This window comes from Sinocyclocheilus rhinocerous, unplaced genomic scaffold (genome assembly GCF_001515625.1).
Source record: "Sinocyclocheilus rhinocerous isolate Xijiao unplaced genomic scaffold, SAMN03320098_v1.1 scaffold799, whole genome shotgun sequence".
In the NCBI taxonomy this organism is placed as follows: Eukaryota; Metazoa; Chordata; class Actinopteri; order Cypriniformes; family Cyprinidae; genus Sinocyclocheilus; species Sinocyclocheilus rhinocerous.
The window spans coordinates 201,229-227,571 of record NW_015636538.1 but is presented as its reverse complement, the minus strand read 5'-3'; the positions used below and the strand labels follow the sequence as shown (position 1 = coordinate 227,571).

General features: G+C 37.2%; 1 protein-coding gene across 2 annotated transcripts in view; it reads left to right on the top strand.

Moving 5' to 3' along the window:
* The first annotated feature begins 27 nt into the window (after positions 1 to 27).
* The window catches only part of LOC107747849 (rab11 family-interacting protein 3-like), a 30,918-nt gene continuing 4,602 nt past the window's right edge, over positions 28 to 26,343 (top strand). Inside the window, exons 1-11 of one of the 2 annotated variants that reach the window (XM_016562459.1) lie at positions 28 to 4,114; positions 7,661 to 7,754; positions 10,499 to 10,572; positions 13,821 to 13,990; positions 18,279 to 18,491; positions 20,488 to 20,622; positions 22,251 to 22,286; positions 22,838 to 22,925; positions 23,862 to 24,106; positions 25,881 to 25,962; positions 26,175 to 26,312. In XM_016562459.1, the coding sequence (XP_016417945.1) occupies positions 1,397 to 4,114; positions 7,661 to 7,754; positions 10,499 to 10,572; positions 13,821 to 13,990; positions 18,279 to 18,491; positions 20,488 to 20,622; positions 22,251 to 22,286; positions 22,838 to 22,925; positions 23,862 to 24,106; positions 25,881 to 25,962; positions 26,175 to 26,312 (3,993 nt within the window). In that variant the 5' untranslated portion in view covers positions 28 to 1,396. The remainder of the gene's footprint in view (positions 4,115 to 7,660; positions 7,755 to 10,498; positions 10,573 to 13,820; positions 13,991 to 18,278; positions 18,492 to 20,487; positions 20,623 to 22,250; positions 22,287 to 22,837; positions 22,926 to 23,861; positions 24,107 to 25,880; positions 25,963 to 26,174; positions 26,313 to 26,343) is intronic. The other variant, XM_016562460.1, reaches the window with a different exon arrangement.

The following is a 26,343-nucleotide window of genomic DNA, read 5'->3' as shown; positions in this document are numbered from 1 at the left end:
AAAGTGGCAGACTGCGGCGCTGCGCATGCGTGTTGCTGACGTCGGTTTGTGTGTGTGTGAGTGAGACAGCAGAGGTTGTGTATTGCTGCTGATGAGAGAGAGAGAGACAGATATAACTAAAACATCATCCGTCGACTAAAAAACAGGACCTCTCATCTTAAACTTTGGATTTCAGGTTAACGGATAAATCGCCGCCGAAGGATTAAAATGAAAGGGATTCGCGCTTTATTGTGGGATTATCGGTGGTCTCGAGCTGATTTGATCCCGCTAACAGGCTAATAACAAGCGCAGGTGGATGACTCGCGAGACTCGACCTGGATGTTGGCCTGTTTTTAAGAGAGATAAACTGAGGAATAAAACGCCTAGCATCAAACCAAATTAAGGATTTAAATCAACTCCGACGGGAACGTGAAACATATCACGGGTCTTCTTTTATTTCGAACTGGAAAATCAAATGAGCGGGGGTCGTATGGGCCAGCTAACGGGTTTAATTTACCTCAGATGTGGAGGATGCTGATGCTAACCGCGCTAGCACAATCTATCATTTAAAGGATTTTGTTTTTAGTCTTATAACAAAATGACAGCGGTTTAGAACATAGTCTGTTGTGCTTAACCTATAAAATATGTAAAGCTTTATTCTCTCAGACAGCGAGACAATCTGGGTGTAATGATTGAATACACTGCCTCGTGTTTATATATCATAACCAGTTTAATAATTACTAGTTAAACCAGGGAAGTGTCAAGCCTGTAATAAGTGTACCATTAATGTGAATTTATAATGATTTGCTAATGAGGCAGGCACAGTTTTTTAACACTAGGAAGTTAGGGGTTATGAATTAACTCAAATGGAATTTGGATATAAATCTGATATTTGCAATGATATAGCCTTCTATTTTATGTAATTTCATGTATTCTCTTATACATATATAGATTCTAAAATTGTATTTTTCATAAAGAATTTCTGAGTTTTTTTTATGAGTAGTAATCTTAAACTGAGGTAATCCTGTTATTATGTGTTGATTAGGATGTGGATCAGCATGTTTTGAGAAGTTTTGTTAAATGGATTAGATGTGACTTTGAATGCGGAACAGGGAAACGGCCAACATTTTTTTTTTCATGGAGAGATTTGCATATCGGAAAAAATATCTCCGCCCATATGAGCTGTATTATGGCAGTGAAACATTATCCCAGTGTCCGCAAAAGTAAACAGTAGTTGATCATTTACGGGGAGGTGGACGCTTACGCATGGGTCTCGACAAGGATATTTCTTTTGGTGCGTATGCTGGAAGAGGCCACCTACTGCTTTTGAATTCCGAACATTATTACCTTGTGGAATCATAAAGGATTAGAATTTCTGGAATATTTCCATTGTCAGAGGAGAGAAATCTTCTTTTCAATGGAGCAAGTTCTCTCCAGCCCTCAGGGGTGTTCTGAGTGGGAGGTGAGCGGGAAAACGGAGTGGGAATCCGAGCAGAATCCCCTCGGATTTCTCCTTATGGATAAAGATAACAGTTCTGTTGGTGATTCTACTAATGACATTTTTCAGGAAAATGCCATAAACCTAGATGACCTGTTTTGGTCCTCTCAGTATTCTGGGCAGACGTATTCCTGGGAAAATGGTTTGGAATGTGTCTATCCCGAATGGAAGACTCAGCCTCATCCTTCCCAAGATCTCAAAGGAGAGGGTTCTCCTGGAGGTTCTGAAATTGTTGATGGAGATCTCATCTGTTTTAGTTCTAGATCTACTAGTCCTACGCTCTCAAACATACCTGTGCAGAACCAAAACAACTTTTATGACCGTCATGAGCAGGTGCCTGATTTCCTGCAACCTGTGGAGGTTACTGCCACTTCAAACTCTCTAGTTGTGTACACAGGTGAGATGGGGATTATTGACCCCACAATTCAGTCCGACAAAACAATACTACAAGAAACTCACCTCCTTGAGGACACACTTTTAACAAACTGTGAATTCAGCCATAATTCCTTAGAGGAAAGAACATTTGTGAACAATGGCAGTCAGTGCTTGCTTCCACACGGGATTCATCTCACTCTGGAATCTGAAGGTTTGTTGCCCGTTTCTCCTGTGGAGTTGTCATGTACAGATACGAACTCAAATCCCAAGCCTTCAATTATTTGTCAGACACCTTTATCTACACCAGAACACATCTACCTCCCATCCTCAACCCTCTCCTGTGAGGCCATCCCTCCAATGACCTGTACAGAACCAACTGTCCTGTCATTTCACGAGGGTAGTGCTCCCCTTCCAATGAATGAGATAGAGATGTTGTTACCTGGGCTGCTGGTTGGAGGTCTATACTCTGAACAGGAGAGTAGTAAGCCCTCAGCTAGTAACGAGACCCATGACGATGATCTTCAGAGCCAAGAGACAACAGACGCTAACATAGAAAAAACACAACTATCTTCTGAAGCAGAGACTGTCTGTAGGACTCCATTAGGTGAGTCTTGCATATCACCTGAACTTTGTGAAGAAGTGTTGTGTGATTTATCCACAGAATGCACATTTGATGGACCATTGGAAACGGTTGGAGAAAAGATAGAGGAGGAGGTTGCATCCAATGCTACAACTGATAATGTTTTTTCTAAAGCAAAAACAGAACTCGCACCAATTGCTTTTGTTGATTTACAAGCAGAAGATCCTTTAACTGAAAGACTACTTGTCAAAGATGAACATAAAGAGTCCACAACAGCCTTGCTAGTCAGCACATCTGAGCATAATACCTTAATTGGCCTCTCGCCTGAAGATGACATCTTATCTGATGACCACAGCCAGCCCACACATTCAACTGAGGCTGAAGCCTTATCTGAGGTGCCATATGATGGAGATATTCCTGATTCCATGTTTGAGATCTTAACAGACAGCATCGCTTGTGAATCTGTGCCATCTTCAGACTCTGTAATTCCACCTGTGACAGATGCTGTTGAGCTAACAGAACAGGACAAATGTGATGCAAACTCACCCGATCTTAAATCTAATGCACTCACCTTTGAATTTCAGGATAATGTAACAAATGTAGAAACAGACAACATAGACGGTGACCCTGAGGCTATGGAGACACAGCGAGCCGATGTTACACCCACAATAGGTAACACAGAAGACTCCGACACACTCAAAGTTTTAGAGAGCTCAGATTTGCATCAAAATCAGGAGGTAACCAATTCGCAAAGTAAGTCGGACAGTTTGGAAATTGTTAATTTAAACCTAGATAACAGTAAAGCTGACAACAATCAAGAACTGAATGCAATGAGTGAAACCTGTCAGGAACAAGTCAGTGCTCAACAAAAAGAGAGCACGCTTGTGGAAAATCTCACACCTTTGGACCAACTGAATGACTCTTTGACTGCAAACTCAAGTGCAATTGTAATAGACACACCTGAAGAAAATGCAACAGCTCACAATGACGGTCACGATACACCACCGAATGTTGAAGAGAAACTTTACAGTGTGTCTTTACAGGGAGGGGAGAGATCAGATTGCATTTTGTCTACTCAGAATCAAGTCATACCTCATTGTGCAAGTAATCCTGATTCTTTAGAGTCCACTCCCTTCACCTGTGCAGGTGATCAGCTGACCGTGATGGGTGGACTTGTGGGGCCGGATCTTACAGAGACTCCCAGCCAATTGCGTGAAGCTACAGGAGAGGGAGAGGCGGAGTTTCCTGCTCAGCTTACACATCAGGAGGATTTCCATCAGCTGACACCATCACGGATAGACCTGGCACAAGAGCAACAAGTGAGCTCAATCGCCCCCAGGTCTCCTCCCTCCCACAGAAATGTCTTTCCCTGTGGAGCCAGCCTGGATGGGGAGGCCTACCTGACCTTGATGGAGAATAATCCTGATGCTCCCAACATTCCCAAACATGCAGAAATGACTCTGGATCTGTGCAAGGCCTCAGATGCTCTGCCGACCAAATCGTTCCATGACCAGAGGGTCCCCGTGGATTTGATAAACGTGCCTATAGTTTCCACAACAGCCCATAAAAGCGAGGAGCAGTCTGCTCTCCGAGCGGTTTTCCAGGCTTTGGATCAGGACGGGGATGGATTTGTCCATATTGAGGAGTTCATAGAGTTTGCAAAAGCATATGGAGCCGAACAGGTCAGTTTTTGGCATATCCTTGTCTATTTGTGTGAGTTTGTGGTGGCTAAATGTTGGGTGGGGGGGTAAATGTTATAAAAATGCTTTATGATTACAGGACAGTGTGTCTTCATTTGGTTCCCAAAGCTCAAAGTGAAACATGATCATGGTGACACCCAAGAACTGCTCTTTTATTATTCAAACCCTCAAAGACTCAGAATACCACTCTTGTCCTCTCACTCAGTCTTTTGTGGCGTCTTTCCTTTTTAACTATCATTTGTTTTGCGTCAGTTTTAACAAACTATGCAAGTAGTATTTAATTACCTAGTAACTTGTAGTAGTTTCTGTATCTTAACTTGAACATCAACAGTTTAAAGGAATATTCCAGGTTCAATGCAATTCAAGATATTTTTGACTTGTCCAAAAAACAATTGGGGTTGCTGTGAGACGTTTACAATGAAAATGAACAGGGCCAATTTTTTGTTTGCCAAGTTTAAAAAAAAAAAAAACTACTTGCATTAGGTCTTCTGTTATAAGTTTTGTTTGATTTGAGCTTCCAAGCCTTTTAAATCATCCTTTTTACAGCTGTTTTAGGGCATTGCATTGTCATGGTGACAAAGTTGTAAAATAACTTTGCATAGAAATGGTTAGTAGGAATTTTTTACACTAAAATCATGTTGAAACTCATTTTTTTGTGTCTATACTATTGAAATAGGCTAGTACTGAATTCCATTGAATCCAGATTTTTGCTTATTTTAAAGAAAAAGAGGGACAAGTAGTAATTCATTTTTGTTGTAATCAACATTGTCACATGTTCTGTTAATTTGAGCTTAATTTGTACTAGAACAGGAATATTCCTGGTAGTTAAGTAAAAAAAAAAAACGTTAAGGTAAGAATGGATGTTTGTTTTTGTAATGCATGTGAGTTCATTTAACAAAATATGGTCCTCTGTATTGCTTGATGAGCGTTAATGATGTTGAACTAGTGTTTATAGGTTTTTCTGTTATGTATTTGACAGGTCAGTACACAAGTGATGCTAGATGTTCAGAAGGAGGATGTATTTATTTCCAATTAGCTTTTGAGACATAGTTGAGCACTGGATGTGCCGATTTCAAAATCCCTCTGTGTTTATTTTGCCATTCAGATGAGAATATAGATTTGCGTTCCTGTTAACTCCTGATCCCCCAGACACGTGCCATTGTGCATTTAAGAGAGGATGGATCTGATGCCGGAAGTCTGGCTCTTTTGTGACTGTTAAAACTGCTGATCCGATCAGCTGAAAGGTTAAACGGACAGATGAACGATAGAGAGGGGTGCATGGACAAATGAACTCTTGTATTTGTCTTTTCATCATTGCTAGTCATCTTTTCTTAAATGCACTTGAAGTGTATACATATGACTTCTTTTTGCATTTGTCTTTGAGTTTCTTAATTTTGCAGTGAGCTTGTGACAGGTTTAAACTTTAACCGCCCTGTTATGAGAAAAGCATCACATATTTGCAACACTAAGCAAGTTTGTGTGTTCTTTTATAAGGTAGTTTATGGTTTCAGGGGTGAAATTGCAAACCATACACCATCCCAGCCTCGAGGGTCATTCCTTTGTCTGCGTGACTGTGATTGGACTCAAATTTGCACAGGTTTCTTCTCGTGATACAAGTGTACAGTATAAGAGCTTGCTCAGCTGGTTGGCTCACTGAGATGGTTTATGACTAAAAGGGTGGAGAGAAATAAACTTGATGAAGAATCAGGGAGACAGAAAGTGATATGATGTAAAAAGAAGTGCTGAGTTTGTGTGTGGATATTTGTATTGGTCTCCGATATGTTTTCAGGACACACTGGAGAGATATTGTGTCTGTGTGCATTTGTTTTTCATTATGATGTTGTTTCCATGTCTTTTTTATCTGTATGATACGGTTGCTATGGGATTGTGTGACGTTAAATGCAAATTCTTACCCAGAAGTAGCATTTTCCAGGAAGGAACTGGTAATTAGCATCAGGTAACAGAGCAAACTGTCCATGTGTGTGGCTCTGAGAAAGCTGCTACTGTGCATTTTAAAATGTAAATGTAAATAAGAATAAAGAATAATTTCTCTGTATGGAGTTAATTAGCTTTTGGAGACCTAAAAACTCAGTGTTTTTAACAAGATCAATGGCCTGAGGTTATTTCTGCTTTAATCGGCAGATGTTATTAATGTGATTCAGTCAGTCACAGGTTTTTTGATGTGTGAAATCAAAGTGACGCCACTCATGTGACTGATTCGTGATTCGCCAGTTTTCACACTTTGACTTGTGATGCTTTTATATACAGGGGTGAAACAGCTCCGTGCCTGACCCACATTACATAAAGCAGTCATTTGATTAATTAATAAAATACCAGGAATAATAACCTTTAAATGATTGCTTATCTGACAGAAGTGTTTTGATAAATAACTTGTGTATTAAACAGTTAACTTCTTTTAGTATTTTATGTACTATTATATTTTTTATTTATATTTTGAATTGACTTTTTTAATATTTAAGTGAAGTTTTAATTTAAGTTTTGGTAAATTTATTTATTTTCAAATATTAGTATTTAGTTTATTTTTATTTCAGTTTCAATTTTAGTTTAGTTTTTATTTTATTTATTTATTGTATTATAATTTATATTTCAACTTCATTTCAGTTAAAAACTGTTTTAGTAGTTTTATTTTTGTATTAGTTAGCAATAATAACCGTTTCCTACAGTATTTTAAGTGCTAATTCCCTGTCATTTTTTACTCGCCCTCATGTCATTCGGAACCTGTATGAGTTCCTTTCTTTTGTTAAGCACAAATAAAGATATTTTGAAGAATGATGGTAATGAAACGATTGATGTAGCCATTGACTTACATTGTATTTTTTTCTATGTGTAAATTAATGCCTTTAAGGACTAAAATATCACACGCACAAACAAGAGTTTAATGTTTAGGCAACAGTTTGATGTTTTGATCTCTCGGTTGGAGGTATTTGAGGGTGTTTGGTGTTTTTCTTTGAGAACTCTGATTCTGGAACTCACGACTGCCATGCTGGATATCAGTTCTGCTGTTGCCTGGTTACCAACTGTGTGTAATTGTGTCTGTTCACTGGAGTGTAACATTACTTTGTGTGTGTGTGTGTGTATGTGTGAGTGAGAGAGAGAGAGAATGTGTGTTTTACCTGCATATATCAGGGATGGACAGACTTTTGTCTGTGTTTTGTCTATCCTTGAGTTAGAAATAAGTATATATAATGTTTTGTTCCTAAATACAAGATAACAGATTGGAAAAATACTAAAATGAGCCCACGCCATTTTTGACTCCCCTTACTGTCAATTTTTGATTATGTAATTTGTGCAGGAGAATTTAACATCTTTACATATGTGTAAATAATATTACATTTCTTTCCTCCTCCTCTTTTCATTTTTTTCCTTTTTGTGGAAGAATCAGTTCATGTTTGTGTGTTTTGGTGTCATTAAATCTATGAAAATGTAGTCCATGATGCGTAAGTTTGTGTAAAATGAATAGTTTGTGTTTTTTCATGTTTGTTGAGTGCCGTGTGTTTGTGGTTTCAGGTGAAGGATCTGACACGGTTCTTGGATCCCAGCGGTCTGGGTGTGATCAGTTTTGAGGATTTCCACAGAGGCATCAGCGCAATCAGCAATGAAGGTACAGCAGCAGCACATACAAACACACTCATGGCATGCTTTAAATCATGTGGGGAGTTTCCGTTAACTAGGGCTGGGTATCGAGTTCGATACTTTTTAGGCACCGGCTCAGGAGATGAGTCTTTGAGTTTGTATAAACATCAACAAGCTGAAAAATAAAACCAAAGTTTTTTTTTTAGATAATGTAATCTTGTTAAAATTGATTTCATAAAATTGGTATCGAAAAAAGTATCGTTCAGGAACCGGTATCGAAGTCAATGTATCGGTATCGATATCGAAAAATTTTGAACGATACCCAGCCCTACCGTTAACATATGTTGCTCTTAATTAGAGATTAATTATATTACAGACTATCCCAAACCCTAAAATATAACTTTTGTCAATTTCAGAAAAGAATAAAAATATATATATTTTTGTTGTTGTTGTTTTTTTCTTCAATAGGAGTTTTTTCAGGTTTGGCTAGGAAATTCATCATCAGTTTTGTCCTCAAAATAATAGCCAAGTCAGAAACACAAACATTTCACAATGACTGCGTGATAATCTAATGCTGTTTAGTAAGGATTTTCCTGATGGAGAGTTCACATCTCCTGAAATACTGTGTAGAAAAACAAAGTGCAAAATAATGAGTCAGAGCGTCTGTGAATTACTCACAGTGAATCACACCGCTGAAATGGGAAATATTAGTTTCTTTTAAAGAAAAGTCTCATTTAGAAGAGCTTTTTCTTGCCACACAGGAGCATTAACATGACTGATATAATTAGATTTATAACTACATTAAACATTCAAACTAAAGAAAAAGTGAATTCATAACTTGACAGAACCTGGTCGTAAATGCAAAGATGATGTGGCGAACACACATGATCATCTTCCAATGTCTGCTGCCATACTTAAACCTGGATTAGACACCTGCTAGACACACATGCTTTACATATTTCAATCTGTGACTTACAAATAAGAAAAAGTAATTAAAACTAAAAGCTAAAACTCTATAAATACTATATATATACACACATTTAAGATCACATTTAAGGGTCACATTTATTGACTAGGGGCGAGACGTGGGCTGATGATGTCATCGTTTCAGAAAATATACGGATTCGCTGTCCACACGAAAACGCATGGGAGGCATTTTCAGATTTGTCCACTCTGGGACCCGGTTTCAAAAAATATCGGTTTCACTCTCCCAAAACGCCGGATCCGTGTGGACGAAACGCCTATACGATACAAAATGTATGCGTATACGTCTAAACGCGTCTTCGTGTGGACGGGGCCTAAACCTTCAGGATAGTTATTCTGGGTTCTGTTATCATGGGCTGTTTCAAAACTTGGAAAACTCTTCCTAGGAAAGGAATAGTTTACCCCAAAATTTAAATGTGCTAAAATTTACTTGTCCACAGGCCATCCATGATGTAGATGAGTTTGTTTCTTCATCAGAGCACATTTGGAGAATTGTATCATTATATCACTTATTCGCCAATGGATCCTCTGCAGTGAATGGGTGCCGTCAGAATGAGAGTCCAAACAGCTGATAAAAACATCACAATAATCCACACGACTCCAGTCAATTAACATCTTGTGAAGCAAAAAGCTGTGTGTTTGTATGTAAGAAACAAATTAAGATATTTTTAACTTCAAACCATTGCTTCTAGCTAAAATATGATTCCATAATCCATAATAATGCTTTCTGCAGTAAAATGTGGTCTCATCTGAATCAGAAGAGAAATATGCGCAGATACATTGGTGACAAGTGTCCAAAAGTCCAAAACGGATCTAAACGACTATATGGGTGTATTTTAATGTGAGAAGACACAGGGGATGGACTTTTTCACTGGAGGAAGCATTATAATGGATTATGGAGTTGTATTTTGGCCAGACTATTTATAGTTAAAACACCTTAATGATGGATTTGTTTCTTACAAACATGCACCTTTTGGCTTCACAAAACATTAATTGATGGATTGGAGTGGTGTGGATTATTGTGATGTTTTTATCATCTGTCTGGACTCTCATTCTGACGGCACCCATTCACTGCAGAAGATCCACTGGTGAGAGAGTGATGTAATGCTACATTTCTCCAAATTTGTTCTGATGATGAAACAAACTCATCTACATCTTGAATGCCAAATGTTTACATGTGTTTATTTAGGTGAAAATGTGGTCTTTGTTGAGTGCTCAATCACGACGTTTCAAAGCAAAGCCATACACTAGTCTTCTCATACACTCCTCATCTATCTTTAAATCTAATATGATGATGCTGGGATAGCTTAAAGCACTTTGCTTGGGTTTTTTTACTGATAATACTTCAGTAATGTTCAGATCATGTTTCTAATGGCCTGCTGGGTGTCCAATGTTTCACGAGTCAGATTTCTCTCTTCATTAATGGATGAGTGACTGGAGCATCTACCTCTCCCTGCCTGTATATTTGTACTCCATAGCTTTTACCTGATTCAAGAATCCTTTTTCAGGAGGAAAATATTCCAGCGAGCTGAAACGGACTATTACATAAATATAGTTTCCTGGACTCCAGACAGCCCGGTTGCTCAGCGCAATCCATGGTGACTGTTTACAAATGAAAAACAAAAGAGAATGTGAATGACATAAACTGCTGTGTCTCCAAAACACTCAATTACCATGTCCTAGTGATGTTGATCAACCCAATATATATAGAGATAGATAGATAGATAGATATTAATCTAAACATGGTAATATATTCTCTTTTAAATACAAGGCGTTTTTCTTTATCAGGATCTGATCCAGACCTCTACAAGACTCATCTCAGCGCAGTGGAAGCCAATGGACCTCCAGAGGAATATGACGAGGTATTACACGCCAACGTTGTGGTTATTGGGTCCATTTCTCTTCCCATCTTGTCAGGACAAACATAATAAATCAGCATTTCAGGACCCCATTATTGCAGAATCGTGGAATCCAGACCAGCACATTCCACAAATTCCCCAAAAGATTGAAAGGCCACAGACGAGCTCAGAACATGAGAAACAGCATGTTCTTTTCTCTGCTACAGCACCTCCTGCTGGTTCATGTGTGTTCAGTTCGATCATTATTTACTAACTACATATTCAGTAGTGTGTCAGTAGGATATATAATAATACCAGTTTACATTTACAAACATTCTTTTTTCCATGGATTGTAATAATACAGTGAGGTTTTTGTGTGCACAAGGAGTCTGACAACAGCCAGTCCTCCACACAGAGATCTGATCTCATCCAGTCCATCTGGAATAACATTAAGAAACAGAAAAAAATGAGGCAGACTAAATCCAGAAGAACTGTGGCAACGTCTCCAAGATACTTGAAGAAACCTACCTGCAAAGCTGCAGTACTGTGAAAAGTTTTAGGCACTTGTGTAATAATGCTGTAAAGTGAGGGTGCTTTCAAAAATAATGTTAAAAAGGGATTTTATTTATCAGTTAACTTCTATTAACTAAATCAAATTAACATTTGGTGTGACCACCCTTTGCATTTGCACTTGGACGTAGGTTTGCAGGTAGGTTTCATGAAGCATCTTGGAGATGTTGCCACAGTTCTTCTGGATTGAGTCTGTCTCAGTTTGTTCTGTTTCTTCATGTCATTCCAGACAGACTGGATGATGATCAGATCAGATCTCTGTGTGGAGCACTGGCTGTTATTAGAGTCCGTGTGCACATAAAAACTCACTGGATTATTACAATTAATAGCAAAAGGAATGTTTGGAAATGTAAACTGATATCTCCTACTGACACTACAGCAGAAGATTGAAATATACAATCTTTCGATATATATATATATATATATATGTGCTTATGGCCCAGTCTATCCAAAGCTTTAATTATAATGAAGAGTTACATAACTCTTTATAGTTATCTGCATTAATATATTGTGGCACTAAATTCATAAATTGCGATTACAGAAACATAAACTCTTTTCCAAACTGCAAATGTGGTTTATTATTCCCAGCAGTCTTTAGAATATTCATTTTGTAAATACAGAAATGTGAAATGTGCTGCTTGGGGGTCTTGTTTTTGCGATCTGATTTTCCCTATCCTCAATTTTGTCTTCCCGTCAATTCTAATGAAACACACTCACACACACCTGTGTGTTTTCCTGTGGGTCATGAATAGCTGGGCTGTTTCCATGTTTGCTTTCAAAACACACTGGCCGAGGTGGTTTGTGTAGCACCTCGTCCAGAGGAACAAACACACTTACACACACACACACATATGGTTGACAATATACAGGACAGGATGGTGATAGATTTTTTGTAACACACACTCACATTTCATTCATCAGAACATATGATTGTCGCAGCACATGAATAAGTGTTTATCTGCGCGTTGGGTGTGAAGTGTTAATGATTTGCTACATGAGAACAGATCAAAATGAATAACATCAATAGTCTGTCTTAACCTAGTGGGCCGCCTACCTAGACAGCATTTTTGGCAATCATAGAAACACTAAAAAATAATGTCTAAGTAGGCAGTGCACTAGACTTCGAGTCACAGACACATAATGCATGCACACATTCTGTTTGGTGTGGTGAGAAGTTCTGTTGGCACGTGAGTGTAATGTTAATTAAAGGGGTGGGGTCAGGAACACAGACTCCGCCCATTCCTGGTCCTCATGCCCTTCAGACTTTGGTCCTCATTTTCCAAGGCAGCAGACTAGGAGTAATTTCTCTCTCTGTTGACTCTATGTGGAGACTGTGAGAGAGACGGGAAACAGTTGTTGTTAGTTTTGAGGTTAGTTAGTGAACCTGTTTTTCCTGTGTGACGGTACTCAAGTAGGAAGAATGGTTCTGGGAATGGCCTCTCCAGTTTTAAGAGCTCCTCACGGACTCATACAGGTATGTCAGGCTCTGAGATGCAGGTTTCCTGATGGAGTTTGTTGTTTTGGTTAGAGCTTACTGACCGACTGAAAGTTTGAGGTTCAGTCTTGAACTTTTGTCAATAATTTGTGATGGTTATCATAGTTATGTGAGATGTTAATCCAGTTTGTGTTTTTTAACGACTGTAAAGAAATTGAACAAAGAGTCTTACTTGTAACTTTTTTTAGTTGTTAAATTTAAAAAAATGTTTAATATAGTTAAATAAAGGGGATAAAAAGGAAAAAAAATCAGTGGATCAAGGTGTATACGTTATGTCTTTATTTGTAACTTCTTTTATTATTGATTATTTTTTTCAAGAAAATGTATTACATAGCAAGCAAAGAAGAAAATAAACTGTAGAACAAGGGGCAAAAATTCTGTTTTTGTCTAACTTTTTTTTATAAGAAAATGTTTTGCATAAAAAAAATGAGAGCAAAGGGAAAAATAAAAAGTAGAAAAAGGAGTATAATTTTTGTTTTGTAACTTTATTTAATAAGTTTTTTTTTTTTAAAGAAAATGTTTTACGTAGTATTCAAAAGGAGAAAAACGGGGGGAAATAAACCGTAGAACAACAGGTATACATTCTGTATATTATTTTTAACTTTTTGATTTTAAATATTATACATAGTAAAAAAAATGCTTATGTAAAAATTGCTTATGTAAATAGCCGTATTAGACAAAATGCATCTTCAGTACATTTAAACTTGGCAATACATAACAACAAAGCAACTGTTTCTCTTGTGAGGGTCTTTTAAAGTTTAAACCCTTGTTTTTGTGCAGTGGATGATTGACAGGTGAGTAGGCTGTTATCTGGAAAGCATCGGAACGGATTAGCATTTACACTACAAATGCAATGTAGTCACGTGTGAATGCATCAGATCATACTGTTCTGTAAACATTCGTCACAAACCTTAATAACCTCCTGCCCATGTGTGATTGCATGTGAAATGGACAAAAACGCTTTGCAAAATCTGCATTGAAATGTATAAACATTTCTCAACAAATTCTTCCAAAGCCAAATGATATGAGCTGTTATACACATTCATTTTATAACTCTATGTTCTTACTGCATGTCAATTATTGATTCAGTTGTTTCTAGGAGAAACCTCTGAGATAAAGTTGATACTTGTAAGCTAGTACACCTTTATGTCTCCAAAAGCAATAAAAGTTTTCTAATCAGTGTGTGTGTGTGTGTGTGTGTTTGCAGCAAGCGGAGGTCTCAGACAGCGCCTATCTCGGGTCGGAGAGCGCCTACAGTGAGTGCGAAACCTTCACGGACGAGGACACGACGGCTCTGGTCCATCCAGAACTCCATGAGGATGTGGAGACCGACAGCGGCATTGAAAACACACTCACGGATGGAGACGATCGCAACAGGTAACACACCAATGCACAGGTGTCAAATAACATGCCCAAAGACACTGGGTTCGTAAATCACCCAAACTCATGCCATAAATGCAGTGTTGTTATTAAAGCAACAGCACACCCAGAAATTAAAATCTGAAATTTACTCTGAAATTTACCGTCAGAATGAGAGTCCAAACAGCTGATAAAAACATCATCATAATCCACACCACTCCAGTCCATTAATTAATGTCTTGTGCAGCAAAAAACAAACCATTGCTTTTGGCCAATCCATAATATTGCTTTCTCCATTGAAGAAGTTGTCTTGTCTGAATCATGAGAGAAATATGCACAGATCAAGCACATTTACAAGTGAAAACAGTCCAAAGCAATTCAAAACAAATAAGTTTGTGGATTGTGATGGACTTTTTTTCACTGGAGGAAGCATTATTAAGGGTTATAGACTTTTGGCCAGAGGCAACAGTTAAAGCGACTTAATGATGATTTGTTTCTTACAAATACGCAGTTTTTTGCTTCTCCAGATGTTAACTGCTGGACTGGAGTGGTGTGGATTACTTGTGGATTATTGTGATGTTTTTATCAGCTGTTTGGACTCTCATTCTGACGGCACCCATTCACTGGTGAGCAAGTTGGAATGCTGCATTTCTCCAAATCTGTTCAGAAACAAACTCATCTACATCTTGTATGGCCTGAGGGTGAGTTTTCAGCAAATGTATGATTTTGGGTGTACTATTCCTTGAACTAAAACAATTAAAAATCATTGCACTTATTTAAATAAAGCTGAAACTTAAAAAGCTTAAATGAAAAGTTTAAATGTTTAAGAAATAAGCTTAAGTTGAAGAAGTTCTAAAACTTTTAAAACTAAAACTTGATTGAAAATAAAGCTAAATAGAAAAAAAATTAATTCATATTACAAACATATACCAAAATAAAATTACACACAACAAAATTAAAATAAAAGTAAAAAAACAAAAGCTAATTTAAAATACCGGTAATAAAAAAAGACTATAATAGTATATAAAAAAAAAAAACTAAAATAACACTGCAGAAATGTGATGATGTCTAATGGTGACCATTAACCTTACCATGTTGTTTCAGTAGCCTTGAATGTATCAGCAATAATCTCTCAAAATAAAACAACTTACTGATACAATGTATCACCTTAGGACTCCGTGTTCTCTGGAAAAAACACTTTCTGGTCTTTAACTTCCTAACTTCCACAAAAGCTATTTTTTGGATTGCATTTGTCCTAAATTTTGTGCAGTAAGTGTGCAGTGTTGTTGTTATCTGTTGTACATAAGAAAGTCTATTTGTGTTTATGCAAGAATCTGCTGACTAGAGTTTCTAATTTCCCAAGAGCCGCTAACATCAGCTCAGCTGACCGAGGTGTTCCTGTTTCCCGTGTTATCGGTGTCAGTCTGTATTTTCCTGTCGTCCAGTTGCAGGAAGTGTGGAGTTTGCTCTTTCTGCCTTCCTGCGGCCCAGAGTTTATCCATCTTTCACTCTCTAGGGTCTGTTTCTCTCTCGCTCTTTTACTATCTTCTGTCATTGTAAAAGATCCTGGCTCTCAGCCCTCGTGTGTTTCTCTTGTTTCTGCTGTGTCAGGGTCACGCCGTCTCGCCAATGCGTGAGACTCATTCTGAGTTACGGAAAATGCATCTTCTAATTTTATGATAACTTGCAGATTTTTCTCTGGATCTTTGACTTCCGGACTCAGATATCAGTACTTGGCATTTAGGGTTTGTTCAGATCCCTCAGACTAGTCTTAGTTAAACTAATTTACAAGAAAAATAATTTTGTTGCATTATTAATGCAACGTGTTTCTGTGTTCAATATGTGTTTTGAGTGTCAGTTGGGCAACATAAGTTCATGCATACGGAGATTAAACTGATTATAGAGCATGCTAGCACACACACTGGGTCACCGTTACTGAGCTCTAAATCAGATTAAGACGCACACACATCACCACCCAGCCGTATGGTTTAAGCATATGTAACTTTGCTTGCACAGGAGATTGATTCAGATTTACCGAGTCACAAACGTCTGGCAGGAATGTCCGGCAGATTAAACTACATGTTACCGCATGTAAAGCTAGTTTAGGCTAGTTCGTTCTGGGTAAGCAGTGTTTATTATCGGTCGTGGGAGTTTGGTTTGCATTGACACGCTGTGTGCCCAGTTGCTCCGGATCGCCAAAGAAAGGCCGAATCGCTTTAAGATGCGGTCGCCACCTTCACGCGTGCTTTGTGTGACTAACCGCAATGTTATAGTGAAACGAGGGTGAGTATTTGAGGGGTTTTTGTGTTTTTGTTATGTCGAATATAAAGCGACAATAGAAGTCAGTTTAATCAGTAACAGTTTTCTTGTTCATTTGTCTTTTTTTTTATTGTATGTAAATACTTAGGTCTTAGTTTGTCCTTCTTTTACACCATTCAAAAGTTTGTGATCGGTACAATTTGTTAATGCTTTTGAAAGAATTCTCACCAAGGCTACATTTATTTGGTATAAGCACAGTAAAATGCAGCAATATTTTGAAATATTATTATGATTTAAAATAACTTTTTTGTGTTTGAATATATTCCTGTAATGAAAGTCAGTTTAATCAGTAACAGTTTTCTTGTTCATTTGTCTTTTTTTTAATTGTATGTAAATACTTAGGTCTTAATTTGTCCTTCTTTTACACCATTCAAAAGTTTGTGATTGGTACAATTTGTTAATGCTTTTGAAAGAATTCTCACCAAGGCTACATTTATTTGGTATAAGCACAGTAAAATGCAGCAATATTTTGAAATATTATTATGATTTAAAATAACTTTTTTGTGTTTGAATATATTCCTGTAATGACAAAGCTGGATTTTCAGTCTTCAGTGTCACATGATCCTTCAGAAATCATTCTAATATAATTTGCTGCTCAAGAAAATTATTATTGTTATGCTGAAAACAGTTGAGCTGTTTCGTATTTTTGTGGAAATTGTGATGCATTTTTCATGATTTTTTGATGTATAAAAAGTTCAAAACGACAGCATTTATTTGAAATAGAAATCTTTTGTAACATAAATGTCTTCACCATCACTTTTGATCAATTTAGTGTGTCCTTGCTAAATAAAAGAACAAAACAAAAATTCTGACCCTAAACTTTTGAGTGGTAATGCATTAAAAGTACTTTAAAAGCGTGGTCACGGAGTTCACCAATCAAGCGCATGCACTGGCCCGTCTGTCAGGAAACCAGTGATCCAATCAGCTGTTAATAGACTGGAACTTTTGTGATGTTTTTCATCATTAATGTTAAGTTTTCACGTGACCTGCTCATGGTCACTGTTCTACTCTGAGTCTGTTCACATTCATGAGCACTTCTGAAAACACTGGCATTGTGCTGTGGATTGTTTAGGTTTTGTGCTGTTCTTTGTTTAATCTAACTGCAATTCTTCAGACGATTTTTAGGGCTGCTGAGAGATTAAAGTGAATTATCAGATTATCTTCCTCAAGACAAACTGTTCAAGTTCTGCCTCACACAAAAACACATAAGAATGTTTTTCAAGGAAGTTGTTCTGTATTTGTATTGTAAGAATAAAAAAGAGCAGACTTTGATCAAACAATCAATCAATTGAAATTGTAAAGCTATTAGAGAGACTATAAATATGATGTGATAAATATTATGAAACAATATATACTTGATCAAAAAAATGAGACAATTAATACTTTGATTCAGCAAGGATGCATTAAATTGATCAAAAGTGACAGTAAAGTCATTTGTAATGTTACAAAAGTTTTCCATTTCAAATAAATGCTGTTCTTTTGAACTTTGTTCATCAAAAAAAAAACTGAACAAATTTAGCGGTTTCCACAAAAATATTAAGCAGTTTTCAGTACTGAAAATAATAGTAAATGTTTCTTGAGCAGCATATTAAAATGATTTCTGACGGATCATGTGACAAGACTGGAGTTATAATGCTGAAAATTCAGCTTTGATCACAGGAATAAATTAAATTTTAAAATGCATTAAAATAGAAAATAGTTATTTTAAATGGTAATAATATTCTACAATATAATTGTTTTTACTGTATTTTTGATCAAATAAATGCAGCCTTAGTGAGCATAGAGACCTTTTAAAAACATTTAAAAATCCTACAGACCCCAAACTTTTGAGATTCAATTTAGATTTATGGCCACAAAAATAAAAATGTATTTTATAGAAACAATACTAAAAAGAAAATGATTATATTAGCCTGGTATTTTCAACAGCATTTAATGAACCCAATCAGTGGCTAGATAACTCATTATATTCCATGTGTTTCTGTTATAGGTTCACATTGGGCTCTGATTTGAATGGCCACACCCTCGTGGCCGTGATTGGAGGAGAGGAGGAGCACTTTGAGGATTTTGGTGAGAGTAACAACATTTCAGACCTGCTGCTGGCCAATCGGGAGGATGGAGGGGCAGGGTTAGAGGGGGAGGGAACTACAGAGCCACACCCAGACAGCCCACTGCCCCGCCCACTGATGCTGCTGTCGCCTAGGTAACACACAACAAACACAAACATATCCTACAAATAGCGGATAAAAACGTTCTCATACTGCTTAAGTATTGTATAGCTTATACACTCCATATATAGAACACAGTGTGCCATTATTCTTTAAACTTGGAAAGTATAAACATAGGCACTGTAAATGTTTATCTGGGCTGTACTGCATGAGCAGCTTGACACAAATAGAAATACACTATTTCTAGTTTCCACACAGTGAGAAAGAGAAGGTGAGTCAGCGCAGCACCGAAGGTCATGTGCATAATGAGACATGGTAGAGCGACTTCCTGACCACAGACAACAGTCTCATTTACAAACCGTGTGTGTTATAGACAAAACAAAACAGAACGTGTGTGTGTCTGTAAGATGGATTGAGATGTTATGATCCCTCTGAGCAGTGTGTGTATGTGGTAAAAGGTAAACCGCCATGATGTCCTGCTGACTGCTCTATTATTTCTCTAGTGAGGTGTTATGATCAGTGGGTAAAGGTCGAGTTGTTGTGGTTATTGTTTAACTGCAATGCTGGTGATGTCAGGCGTATGCGATCCAGCACACTCCTAGACACTAGAGAAGAGAGCATGGAAACACAACACACTCTCAAACCTGTTGAAATAAACACACACACTGCTCCTGCTGCGTTACTCCTGCACTGTTGTGCTCACCTCTGTGTAGATCCTCCTCCGTCCTTCACTTTCTCAATTCAATGTTCCTCGTTCTCTCCCTCCCTCTGCTCATCACTGAACACTCGCGCACTCCTCATTTCTCCTCTACTCATTTCTTCTGATTTATTTTTGTATTTATTTCTCCCGTCGCGTCTTCTCCTCTCTTCTGATTTCTCCTCTGCTCATTTTTTCTTATCTTCTACTAATGTCTCCTCTTGCATCTTCACCTTTCTCCTCATTTCTTCCATCATATCTTCTCTGCTCATTTCTCTTGATTTATATTCTATTTCTCCTAACGTTTCTTCTCCTCTCCCCTGATTTCTCCTGTCCTCTCCTCATTTCTTCTTCTCCTACCCCTGCTCATTTCTCTCCTCATTTCTCCTCTTCTCTGCTACTTTTGCCTTATTTATCCTCTACTAATGTCTCGTTTTATATTGTCCTTTCTCCTCATTTCTCCTGTTATATCTTCTCTCTCCTCATTTCTGTACTCCCCTGCTTATATCGACACTCCTCTGATCATTTCTACTGATTTATCTTCTACTCCTTTCTCCTGTCATATGTTCTCTCTTCATTTCTCCTCTCTCCTCTCCTCTACTCTTTTCTCCTAATTCTTTCCTCTCTCCTACTCGTTCACCCTGTCGTGTCTTCTCCTCTCCTCTCTTCTCTTGCCGTATCTTCTTGTCTCCTTATTTCTCCTCTCCTCTGCTCATTTCTCATTTCTCTTTCTTCTGCTAATTTCTCCTCTCCTCATTTCTACTGTTGTTTCTTATCCTCTCTCCTCATGTCCTCATTTCTCGCCGTATCTCATTTCTCCTCTCCTCATTTTTACTGTTGTTTTTTCTCCTCCTCGTTTCTCCTCTCGTATCTTCTATCTCCTTATTTCTCCTCTCCTCTGCTCATTTCTCCTTGTTTGTCCTCTATTCTACTGATTTCTGTTCTCCTCTGCTCATTTCTCCTTTCCTTATTTCTTATCTCCTCATTTCTACTATCATATCTTCTCCTCTTTCCTTATTTCTCCTCTCCTCTGCTCATTTCTTCTCTGCTCTTTTCTCATCTCCTATTAATTTCTCATCTCCTCTAACCATTTCTAATTTCTCCTCTCGCCTACTGATTTCTCCTGTTGTATCTTTTCTTCTTTTCTCATTTCTCCCTTCCTTCACCCATTTCTCATCATTTCTCCTCTACCAATTTCTCTTAATTTCTCCTCTTTCCTACTCATCCTACTCCTTCCCTCTGCTCATTTGTCTTTTCCTCTGCTCTTTTATTTTCCCCTCATTTTCCCCATCGTATCCTCTCCTCTTGTCTCTCCTCTCCTCTGGTCTTCTCAGCCCCAGCTCTTTTCCTGCTAGTTTCCGGAGTTTCCTTCAGTCGGAGGCGCTGGAGTTTTTCTGCACTCACTGTCATAAGCAGATCAGTCGTCTGGAGGATCTGTCCACGCGACTGCAGTTGCTAGAGATGAATAGGTAACACGCCTGCAGCATGTGCACGCCTCCCCCGCGTGTGTGTTGAGTTTGACCACTGTACCCTCTGGTCTTCTCAGCCCCAGCTCTTTTCCTGCTAGTTTCCGGAGTTTCCTTCAGTCGGAGGCGCTGGAGTTTTTCTGCACTCACTGTCATAAGCAGATCAGTCGTCTGGAGGATCTGTCCACGCGACTGCAGTTGCTAGAAATGAATAGGTAACACGCCTGCAGCATGTGCACGCCTCCCCCGTTTGACCACTGTACACACACACACTCACCGTCTGCATGCGTGTGCTTCATAAACATGCAGGCATCCGTACAGTGTTGCATGACTTGTGTGAAGGCTCCATGTTTGTACATTCTGTAGGTGAAGTTTGTGGTGAACATAGATGCTCTGCTGTTGATGCTGTGGTGTGTGTTGTGTGTGTATTTGATGCATGCACAATAGTCTTTAAAGGGGTCATATGATGCGATTTCAAGTTTTCCTTTCTCTTTGGAGTGTTACAAGCTGATTGTGCATAGATAAGATTCCTGAAGTACAGTATTTGAAAAATAATGTGTTTTTTGAACATTAAAGCATGTCAACATATTCTGTTACACCAAATACACCAAATAATGATCTTTAAAAAAGCATCATATGAACCCTATAAGTGCTTTTGAGATAAATTTTACCAATATAATACAGGCTACATAATATAAATACAAGACAGTGTTGATAGCTTAGAACTCACAGGTTAACAAGTTTCTTAAAGAGACAGTTCACTCAAAAATATCAATGCTGTCTTCATTTGCTTACCTATATGACTTTCTTCTTCTGTACAACACCAAAGAAACATATATTTCATGTCCAGGGAGCTCTCTTCCATAGAACGACTGCATTCATTGACCAACGGATGTATAGATTTCACAATTGAGATTTGAGAGCTATGGTGAATGGGGCTGTTTTTCAGTAAAGTTTTGGTCTTATTTGGTCTATCGTATGACTTTAGAAGACTTGGAATATAGCATAAAAGTCATAAAGTCTAGTAGCATAAAAGCATAAAAGTCATAAAGTTAAAATCTACGGGTTTGGAATGACTTGAGTTTTCATTGTACTGTACCTTTAAGAACTGTATAACATTCTACCCGAGTTTGCATAAAATATTAAATGTTATGTTGCATTGGTCAGTTTTTCCAAAATCAAGAAAGAAAAATAGCATTTTCCTAAATTTGGAAACACAATTTCTCCAACTTTAAATTGTTAACATTAAAATATGGTATTTTGTTTAAAAGATCATTGAAAATCCTGGCTTGTCTCAAGCGGCAGTAGGGAACATTGAGGAGGGTCTGTTTTTTGATTCTGAATATAATAGACAAAGCTGTTTCTCTGGGTTCAGACTTGTGCAACAAGAACAGAATCTCTTTTCACGCATCCATGTTACACCTCCATAAATACAGTGTGTTTATTTCCGTGTGCTGTGAGGTCATTACCATTGAAAGAAGAGCATTGATTCAGCCTTCAACTTTAGCGCTTCGCTGAGTGTTTTTTGACCTGCAGTTCACAGGTCACAGGTGGAAAGAGAGTTTTTCCTCTTTTCCCGCTCTCTCTTCCTGACTCGTTTCCTGTTTTTTCTCTTTTTTTTTTTTTTATAGCTCCAGCAAGAGGCTGTCCAGTAAGAAAGCAGCAAGGTGAGATCCTCCCTCTCAATGTACCAAATATTTTTAAGGACAAAATGACAATGGAAGTCTTTTGTGATGTGTTTCGTGTCATTTTGGATGCTTTTTCTGCTCACTTAAATTTTTCAGAAAACAAGACTTGCATCTTAAAGGGGTCATATGATGCGATTTCATTTATCGACGCGTTTCAAAAAGGCGGGGCATAGAGGAGAAACAATAATGTACAGTATGTGGAAAATAATGTGTTTTTTTAACTTTAAACCGCATAAACACATTTCATTACACCAAATACACAAAATAATGTTCTTTTTAGCAGCATCATATGACCCCTTTAAGTAATTTTGCTTGCAAATATTGCAAGTAAATGTATCTTCAGTCAAGAATGTTTAGAAGACAAGAGAAAATACTGAGGAGGGACATCATTTTTTGCAGTGTTCTTGGTCGGCTATGTTTAAGTTTGCTGGTCCACCAGCAAGAATAAAAAACAGGCTGGACCAGCATTGAAATTCATGCTGGTTTATGGTTCAGCAGGGAACATGTTGAAATGTTTGTGTGTCTTTCAGACATTTGCAGCAGTCTGGCACTCTGGATGTCATGGGAGATCTGACTCAAGACATTTTGGACCTTGCGGATCGTGACATCACAGACAAGGTTCAGAAACTAATATGGAAATTTTGTCAAACTGGTTCAAATGATGCATTTGATGTGGTTTGGGTTGCTAGTTTTGTCATCAAATGGCAAGAAGTAATTTAAAATGTTATTATTACCATGCTACAATATCTTTTCAACTTTATTTATATATCTCTTTATACAGACCAGATCGTTTCAAAGTAGTTTCACAGTAATAAACAGGAAAATAACAGAATCAATGATGCTACAAATATGAGAGAAGTTCAATAATGACAGCAGAATTTGAATTTAAGTCAGTTCAATGTTGATTTAATTCAGTTCAATAACTATGTTAAGTTAATGGATTATGAAAAAAGTTCAGTTCAGCTATAAGCAGTTCAATAGTGTCATTATTCACCTCAAATCAGTTTAATGTTGATTAAGTTCAGTTAAATAAGTGTTGATGTCGCAAAATAAATCCATGACATTTTTTCTGCTACATTCTCAGTTTCTGTGCATCAAAATTATGCATTCTTTTTGTAACATGTTTATTAAAATAAAACTAGGTTTTTAGTATGCAGTAACAGCTTGATATTATGACAGTTTAAATTAATAAAGACACTTTTGTTGGAACATGTTACTGGTGTAATTTAGATCCATTTCAACAGATGATTCCAAGACTATCTTTCAGTTTTGACAAACTTTCATTTGTTATCCAGCTAGATAATGTTACCTTTGTGGCATTTAAATCAGCAAAATTTGCAACAGCTATATTTAGTTTAAAACAAATAAACAATTTTTTTTAACATTATGCTATTCACTCATAAAGCAATTCAGTTCAGTTCAAGTTTTGTTCTCATCCGACTGTAACAGTGCAGTCAAAAATGCAAAATTATTAACATGACATGGACATAATAGAAAAACTGATGTTTTGTGAATGCGAGAGGGATTTGCATGAAGGCTGTGTCTATCCTGCAGGTGTTGCTGTTGGAGAAGCGCGTGTGCGAGCTGGAGAAGGACTCGTCGGAGAGCGAAGAGCAGCATGCACGCCTGCGGCAGGAGAACCTCACTCTCGTCCACCGCGCAAACGCTCTGGAGGAACAGCTGAAGGAGCAGGAGCTGCGCGCGGAGGAGGACTTACTCGCGCACACACGTAAACACAGAGATGCTCTGAACAAACTCCAGCGAGAGAGAGACCTGGAGATCGAGAACCTCCAGGCCAGGTGAGGGCGGACAGAATATATCTTTAATGATTAATGTAGAATGGGATTTTGAGAAAATTTGCTGTGAGCAACCAACAACATGTTTTATGCATGTTTTATTTATATCTAGTTTGGACAAAATTGCAACAGACTTGTCAAGATTTTTTTCTGCTGGATTCGCACTTTCCATGCCACAAAAATTATAAATAATTTATCATTTAAATAATTATAAATAAATAATTAAAATAAAATGTTTATTTGTCCCAGAAAAATATTTATTAAATTCAGTTAATAGTTTCTAGGTTTTTAATATGCAATACCAGCTTTATATTAGGAATAGCAAAATGTTACTGGTGAGCAGTGTTGGGTAAGTTAAAAAAAGTAATGAATTACTAGTTACTAATTACATCTTCAACAGTGTAATTAAATTACTCTACAAATTACTCTCTCCAAAAAAGTATTTAAATACTTATTACTAATTACTTTCTAAATCCTATATCAACCTCGACAAGTTAATGATACAAGGATAAACATGAAACGGTTCTTTTAATTCTTTCAAATAACTACGTAAATTATTCTGGTCACACTTTAGATTAGGGTCCAATGCTCACTATTAACTAACTATTAACTATGACCTTTGCCTCAATATACTCCTAATTACTGCTTCTTAATACTCAGTAAAGTAGTTGTTAAGTTTAAGAAGGAATTGGGTAGGATTGAATTACAGTAACTAATTACTTAGTAATTAGTTACACCCAACACTGCTTGTGAGTTAGTAATTTTTGGCCCATTTTAACTGATGATTCCAAGATGATCTTTTTCTTTTAATTTGGATAAATCTTCATTTATATTATCCAGGTATATCATGTTATTTTTTGCACAATTTGCAACAACAACATTCAGTTTTATTGCAAAAAACAATATTTAAATTGCGAAACATTTACCAGATCAAATGAATTCAGAGACTTGCCTGTTTATTGGCTGTGTATTTCATAAGTCTTGCACCACATACTGTTAAGCACATTTGGGGAGGTGTCATTTTATTAACAGTCCTCCTGAGAAAGTCATTAGCTCAGGTAATGTCTCTTCAGAGTCTTATAATAGTAGAGAAATATGAAGACATATGCATCACATGCAACAAACACGGTTTCTCACTGTTCATATATTCCAGGATGATTATAGTGTTGTTATTGTTAATTAAAACTAATAAAATGTAAAATAATAATAAATAACATGTTTTTAATTTACACAAAGCTGAAATCTTTTTTTAAAACTTTTACAATTTTGAAATGTTGCTTTGGCAACTAAGTGAATTAAAGTAAGTTTAGTTAAAGTAATAAAATTACTAAAACTAAAGTTGAAATTAAAATAAATTAAAGATACATAGAAATATTTTTTAAAACTATAACATTACTAAAACAAACTGGAAATATAAAAATAAAAGCCAATTCAAAATGTTGATAAACAGTATATAAATAATGCTTAAAATAACCCTACAGCTGAACAAATTCAAGACAGCTTTAATGGTTTCTGTGTTATTTTGTCCAACTCTTCTGTGTGAGGATAAGATGTTTGCCATCTGCCATCTAGTGGAAAACAGCATAAATTCAATTTGATTGGTTTGGTTTGAAGTAGCTCTGAGATTACTTGGCTCGACGTTTAATATAATCCGGCTGTGTTAACATGACTTTTGTTTTCTCTCACCCAGTATTGTGTTTGAATGTTTTCATTGTGCGCTCTGCCCCAAAAGAAAATATTATGGTGCATTTTTGTCTGTGTGCCCGCGTGTGTTCAGGTTGCATCAGTTGGATGAGGAGAACAGTGAGCTGAGGTCATGTGTTCCCTGTCTGAGAGCCAACATCGAGAGACTGGAGGAGGTACCAACACACGCAGAGTCTCATACACGTCTGTAAATCACATACAGAGTCCAACGTGACCTGTTTGTCACATCTGCCAATGCTGAGTGAATTAAGAAGAGTTAATGACCATCAAACCTATTTTTACATTATTTTGATTCATTAAGTCACTTGTTAATAATAAAAAAAAATAAAAGTCCAAACGATGTCTAAGATGGAGTAATTTCTTTCAGGAAAAAAGGAAACTTCAGGATGAGGTAGACGATGTCACAGAGCGACTGAACGAAGAAATCGAATCTCGCAGGAAAATGGCCGACAAACTGAGCCATGAACGTCACACAAACCAGAAAGAGAAGGAGTGCACTCAGGGGGTGAGACGTCTTCTGTTTGTCTTTATAGGTG